The sequence below is a fragment of the Condylura cristata genome, unplaced genomic scaffold (assembly GCF_000260355.1).
Source record: "Condylura cristata isolate star-nosed mole 26May11 unplaced genomic scaffold, ConCri1.0 scaffold00032, whole genome shotgun sequence".
NCBI lineage: Eukaryota > Metazoa > Chordata > Mammalia > Eulipotyphla > Talpidae > Condylura > Condylura cristata.
The window spans coordinates 14631124-14638144 of NW_004567133.1; the positions used below are offsets into that span (position 1 = coordinate 14631124).

At 49.8% G+C, this 7021-nt stretch overlaps 1 protein-coding gene across 1 annotated transcript in view; it reads left to right on the forward strand.

Moving 5' to 3' along the window:
* The window catches only part of ZC3H7A (zinc finger CCCH-type containing 7A), a 21469-nt gene extending 16276 nt beyond the window's left edge, over positions 1-5193 (forward strand). Inside the window, exons 20-23 of the mRNA XM_004692122.2 lie at positions 422-530; positions 1920-2053; positions 3366-3529; positions 4280-5193. Of these exons, the coding sequence (XP_004692179.1) occupies positions 422-530; positions 1920-2053; positions 3366-3529; positions 4280-4469 (597 nt within the window). The 3' untranslated portion in view covers positions 4470-5193. The remainder of the gene's footprint in view (positions 1-421; positions 531-1919; positions 2054-3365; positions 3530-4279) is intronic.
* Positions 5194-7021: the final 1828 nt, after the last annotated feature.

Here is a 7021-nt window from a genome sequence, read left to right on the forward strand (position 1 = left end):
CGCAGCGGCGGTGGTGAGGGAGCGGCCGGCCGGCTGCCTGGCGTGGCCGCGCTTCGGCCTGGCCCGGAGGTTTCTTTCGTGCTTCCCGCGTGCTGATGTGAGTCAGCCAGGGCCAGGTCGTTGCTGTCAGACCCTGGGCAGAGGAATACGCTGTGCGATGTCGAGGGCGCTTAGCGGAGACACGTGTAGGGCAAGCCCACACTGCGGTTCTAGCCTTGGCTTTGAGACAGCAAGTTAAGCTTACCATCATCTCATGTGCTTTGGACTTACAGATTTGAATAGAATCCACTCAGTCTTGTTTTAAAATTATATTACTCAGCATTAGCCTGGTTACAACTACCTATTTTGCTTTAATGTAAAAATTAGGCAGTTTCATTTAGTGTACTCTGTCTTAAAGCTTATTCGTGTTCTTTTCCCACAGCTGTGCAATCATATTGCTTCTGGGAAAAAATGTCAATATGTCGGAAACTGTTCCTTTGCTCACAGTCCTGAGGAGCGGGAAGTGTGGACTTACATGAAGGAGAACGGGAGTAAGTTGCCGTTTTGCTGTGGCCTTGACATCTGAAATGTAGCCGGATGCTTCTTTCCTCCCTGTGTGCCAGCTGCTGTGAACACGGGTCACCCTGGCTGCCAGGGGCCCACCCTGACGTCCACTGGGGCACAGTCGGCCTGGGGCACTGTGTGGTGGGGGGGAGAGTGCAGTCCCCCCGGGACTGTGGCTGCCCGGTCCTCTGCTGCTGGTGAACCCCGGGATTAGTCCAGGCAGCCCTGGAGGTGTCAGGGAGGCCTTGCTGGTGGGCAGGTCCAGGTTCCAAGGCCCACGGGGGGGATGTTATCTTGGCCAAACTTCAGGCTGATTGAGGTGCCTCCGACAACCTTTCCCTTTTGATCAGAAAATGTTTACTCCGAGGATTGCCGCTCTCTCATCTTAAGTAACGGCCGGGAGCTTATGGCTGCCTAAGCCCTGCCCTCTCGGGACTGCAAGCTGTCGGGTGGGGTGTACCATCGGCCTTGTTCCGCCACGGAAAGCCAGTGACTGTGTAGACGGGACTGCTCCTCGCTGGCCTGCTTGGAGTGGGGACACCCAGAGGGCCTTTTGCAATGTCCTTGCATCTTGAGGTAGTTTCTGCTGGCCCAGCTCTGTCCCTTACCTTACCTGAGGGTCAACAAAACCATATTTTGACCAGATCCTCCTTGCCAGAATTTTCACTTGGTGGCTCTCAACTGGGAATGAATTTTGCCACAAACACTGCAGATATTTGTGTCCATCTGGAGACATTTTTGTCATGCCTCAGGGGTTGGTGCCGCACCATGTGATGCAGAGAGCCCAGCTGGCGCTAACCAGCCCGCTGCACCGGACAGCTCCCACAGGAGGAACGTGGGCCCGGGGCACCAGCAGCGCTGAGTGGGCTCTTGGTAGTCACGTGGGTGTTCCTACCTGGCCACACCTGTCAGTCCTCTGGGCTGTGAGGAGACTGATGGACCTCCATCAGGACCAGCACGTCGGTCCCAGCCCCAGCGGGTCTCGCCCAGTAAGCAGAGAGGAGCCGGCCAGCGCTGCCCAGGTGTGGGTGGCAGATGTTGCACAACATAGCTGCAGCCGGGCCCGGGCTTTTTAGCGACACCTGTGATGGTTTCTGAATTTTGGCCTCCTGGCCAGCCCCTCCCCCAGCATCTCACACATGCAGGGAGGAGTTGATCAGTCTGAAACCTAACATTTGTGGCATGACAGTTCTGAATTGGGGTCTCACGCACGGGGTCTCCCTGCCACGTGGACATGGACCCGCTCTGCAGGGCCGACCACCAGGCTCCGTTCAGCTCTCGCTTTTTGTGGCAAATAATGCAAAACACGTGCATGATCTGGCTGTGTTCAAATATTGTTTAGGTGTCGCTGCTGAAAGTGTTTCATTTTTCCTTAGTACAAGATATGGAGCAGTTTTATGAACTCTGGCTAAAGAGTCAAAAAAATGAAAAAAATGATGATGTAACGAGCCAGTCAAACAAGGAAAACGGCAAACAGATCCACATGCCGACAGATTACGCGGAGGTCACCGTGAGTATGCCACGCAGCTCTGCCGCGCTCGTGGGCCCGCCTGCCCTCCTGTCTGCGGGCGCCACGGCCTCCCTGCCCTGTTTTCTGACCTCAGAATCAGAGAAACCCGCCTCCTGGTGCCACCGGGCAGGGTTGGGGCTCTGCGGTGGGCTGAGACATGGCCGAGGAAATGTAGTGCCTCTGGGGGCTGAGGCCCCGAAGGTGCTCAGGGCATGTGGGCACCCCTGCCCCCAGTCTTCAGTCCTTCCTTCCCCCCCAGTATGGCCTCTGCCGCCCTCCGGGATTCCTGTGTCCCCTGTGGGCTTTTACTGCTTGTTCTTTTGTGTTTTAATTTTTCACAGAAGTCAATAGGATAATAGAATGACTGTTTTATCCCACCATCCCAAGGGGACTAGCAAGCTTGTTATATTTGCTTTTGTAAAATAAATAATGTTACAGATAACATCGTACCTGATTTGACACCCTTCCCGGACCAGACCCAGTGTGTTTTTCCAGGCCACACTTACTTATCTTTGACATTGACTCCTCGTCTACACTTGGGCCTGGCATGCCTTGTGAAAAGCACTATCCTGCCCTTAGTCCTTGCTTCCTCTGTGTCGGTTCGTTGGGTCCAGGTGGAGACGGAGGCCTGGCCCAGCCCCAGGAAGCTTCCCCTCTGCCAGGGCTCAGCCAGGACTCCCTGGCCCCTTCCCCTAGGTGTTCCTGGCATTTCCAGAGCAGGGCCACCCAGACTTGCTGGGGTGACACTGACCTAAATATTCAATAAAATTCTCTTCTATGCCCCAGATGTCTTCCCGTGTTAGACTCTCATGGGAAGTCTCCAGAAATGGGGCGATTCTTACCCAGGACACTGGGGAGCACCTCACGGATGCACCGACTAGCACCCTTGGCAGCGCGCCCACTGCCGTGTGCCTTCCGTGGGCGGGCCGGGCCTCCCTGCCTGCAGGAGGGGCTCAGCCCATGGGCACCGGGAGGCCCAGCAGTTCGTCCGTCTGCAGGTGCAGGTCCTGGGCTTTCAGTCCATTTTTCCTCATACTCCTGAATTCTTCCCACATCCTTGTTTAAACTTGGCCTTTGTCCTCCCAGCAAACATCCTTGTTTGCACACATCTCCTATCTCCTTGCTGAACTGCCACACGTCTGTGTCGGGGGCCCCCCTCTCTGGACCTATTTCTGACCCTGTCTGGCTCCCCCTGCACTCCCCAGCTGGGGTCCATGAGTCTTAGGCCGAGTGGCTTCTCGTCAGCCTGGTGCCGACCCGTGTGGGCCTGGCCAGGGGCGCGTGGGCACTCCCACTCTCCTGTGCCCTGCAGGTGGACTTCCACTGCTGGATGTGTGGGAAGAACTGCAACAGTGAGAAGCAGTGGCAAGGCCACATCTCCTCCGAGAAGCACAAGGAGAAGGTGTTCCACACCGAAGACGACCAGTACTGCTGGCAGCACCGCTTCCCGACAGGGTATTTTAGTGTTTGCGATAGGTACGTCGGTGTCCCTCGGGGCCCCGGCCTTGTGCGGGCACGGTCGGGGGGAGAATGTCGGGGGAGGAGGTCTTTGTATGATGCTGGCAGTTGGACTCCAACACGGAGTTGCCCCTTGACTGTTTCCTTACTCTTCTGTGATACATGGAAAGACCTAGCGGTCTGCTGATGTGGGCTTGAAATGTCTTCAGCTACCTGGCTAAGAAGGGTGTTCAGTCACCTTCCACTCAGAGATGATTCTCTGCCCCTCGCCACCACCTCTTCTGTCGTACTGTTCTGCAGTTTTGAAACCGCCTTTGAGTTACATTTCAGATGTAAACAAAAACCTGGGACTCTGAGGTCAAAGGAGGGTGTTAGTGTCATGATCCTGTAGGTTTACTTGGAAAATTTCACAATGAAAAATTAGATAACTTTGAATTGCTTCTCATTTTGTTAAATGCAGTTTCCTTTTCATTTCCAAATGTAGGTCCAGGTAATAACTTAAAACTACTGAAGACATTTTTTTTTACCTGATGCCACATGATTTGTTTCCATGGCATTAAGAAGGGTTGTGTCTTCCCTCCCCCATCAATCATACTTTCCATGAGCTGCATTTAGGCCATTGAAGGTACCACTCTGTCGTGCCTGTCAGGGCTGTGAAACGATCACTTTCTAGCCTTAAGCTTTTGAACTCAGACTCGTATGCAAGCCGTGAAACTCATCAAACTTATCAAACTCACGGGCCCTTACGAGGCTGATGTGTCTTAACAGGTTTATGAATGGTACCTGCACAGAAGGAAGCAGCTGTAAGTTTGCCCACGGAAATGCTGAACTTCACGAGTGGGAAGAGCGGCGAGACGCCCTAAAGATGAAACTCAACAAAGCAAGAAAAGATCACTTAATTGCCCCAAATGATAATGACTTTGGAAAATATAGTTTTTTGTTTAAAGATTTAAACTAATATGCTGGCTTTTATGTATGTTACCTAATCAGAGCATTGACCAGAAGAAATTGGAAGTGTTCTAAGGCCCCTAGCAGAGGAGCTGTAGGCTTCCTGCTTGTATTGGCGTATATCGCACCTCCTGGGCAGCAACCCACAGTAGGTAGAAAACGGGCTGTTTAACAGGTCTGGTCACGCTCTCACGGAGCCACTGGCATCACGTGGTGAAGTGACCACTACCCGGTTGCCATCTGTTGAACAGACTTTTGGGTGAAGTATGTTGGGGAAGAAGATGAGGTGATGTCTAGGATGACCCCTGGAGTTGAGCCCTCAGATAAGAATCATGATGGTGAGAGAATAAACATTTGTACTAGGTTCAGAACACATGATGGATGAAATTCTTTACATGTTTTAAGTGGAACGAATTTGTTTAATATAATCGTTTGCTACTTATCTGTATGTAGGTTGCTAAAAAGGATTTTCTTAACTCAGATTTTAAGTCAAATAACCATTTAACACTAGTATGTTAAATGGGGTATTTTTCTGTATTTGTATGTTTCACTATAATAAGGGAACTGAGGATAATGTGCATTGAGATTTTTTGAAAAATAATCAGTTGAATCAAATTTTATTTCTTGGTCTTTTGCTGTTTAAATGATGATTTTGAAAGATTAACTTGTACTGTTGGTATTGTGTAGTGTATGGACCAATATGCCTGTAATAAAGATTTTATATATAGATGTCTCATTTTGGGGCGTGGTCCTTTCCCCACAAGGAATTTCTGAAAATGGGTACTAAAATCACAAGGGTTGGAAAAAAAAAAAAACAAAAAACACTTACTTAGTGAGGGGATGTAAAGCAGTGGGGCCCGAATGCAACTTTGCTTCTGTCCCCTCCCCGCTCTGGCCCATTGTTTCAGAAGTTTGTTCTGGCGTCAGAGCAGCAGCCAGATGTCCAGACAGTGAAGGAAAGGAACCATCTTGTTAATCCTGACCTGTAAGGTGTCACCATGCTCTGTCAACAGCTATTGTGGGTCTTGTGAGACAACCCACAGGCAGCTTTGAAAGTACTCTGAACCTTAGGTCTGTGCAAATGACAGATGTCATGTGGACGTAAGTGTGAAGTGTCTGTGCTAGCCACCTGGTGGATGGGGACTTGGGACCTTTGGCCAGATTCGGTTTTGTTAGCCATATACCATGGAACTCGAATCTACACAAAGAAGACAACTAGAAGGTTTTCTTCTAGTAAGGCTAATATTACAAAATATATAAAGATTTTTCTCTTCTTAGCTTCTCTAACCTAGAGTATGTAAAACAACGTAACAGTGTATTATTAGGTTTGTAATATAAAAAAAAAAGTAGTTCACAAGAAAAGGAGGAGGGAATGGAATTATACTAAAACTTCCTTAGCTCAATGAAATTTAGTATAGATATGAAGTCAATTCTGGGGCAAAAAAAGTACACGATCCTTAGCACATTAAAAAAATTTAAAAATCATTAAAAGAATCATTAAAGAAATTAATGGCATGCTAGAAAACATCCACCTCCTACAAAGGAAGACAGCGAAGAAGGTGCAGAAAAAGGCATGAGATAGAGAACAGTCAAATGTCAGTCAAGAAGTTGTGGTCCACATACACAATGGAATATTACTCAGCAATCAAAAGACTCGTGCCATTTGCAACATGGACGGAACTAGAAGAGATCATGCTCAGTGCAAGAAGTCAGAAGGAAAAAGAAAAATATTGAATGGTTTCACTTATAGGAGGCTATAAGAGAACCACATGGGGGGGGGCAGTGTGTTACTACAATACAAAACAGCAAAACAAAACAAAAACAAACACAAACCAATGATATCCTATAGGGGAGGGGGACAGAGGGATCTGATGGAGGGAGAGGAGTGTGGGAGACTATGGCCGATGATGGGCAGGCAAGGGGGGGGGAGAGGGAAGTAACCATTATTTTAAAATGAATGATCATGTATATAGATATATGAATTAATAAAAATAAGAAAAAGAAGTCAAATGTCCGCCAGAAATGAGCCGGGGACAGTGGGTCGTCGTCCCGAGCTGACACTCAGTGCTCTGGCACAGCCTGCGAGGCGGCCGCCACCAACTAGCTCCCTGGACATCCCGCCCAGGAGTCACCGCTCACCTGTGGCAGATGAGGGTCACCTTGACTTTGTTTTTTTTTGTCTGACATCTAGTGCTTTAGTTTCTTCAGTTTTATTTGACTGGTTTGCAGCCAGTGACGGTGGACATGGAATCCTGACCCCGGGCCCCAGTGCGGTGTAAGGGTGGACATTCACTGTACACTTTCCTCTCCTGGCAACAGCCCTGCCTGTCACTCAGCCACATCTCACCACGCATCAACTCTGCCCGTTCATTCACTCACGCCTGGAAAGGACTCAGGAGAGTGGCGAACACACATTCGCGCCTCCCGGGGCGCGCGCGGCACTTGCAGGAGCCCTCAGAACACCCCTGGCGATTAGAAACCACTTTCCCCAGTGCCCCAGGTTTATTTCCTGAACCTCGAGCCTCACAAACAAGACTACCCCATAAAAAGGCGGGCGGCGAG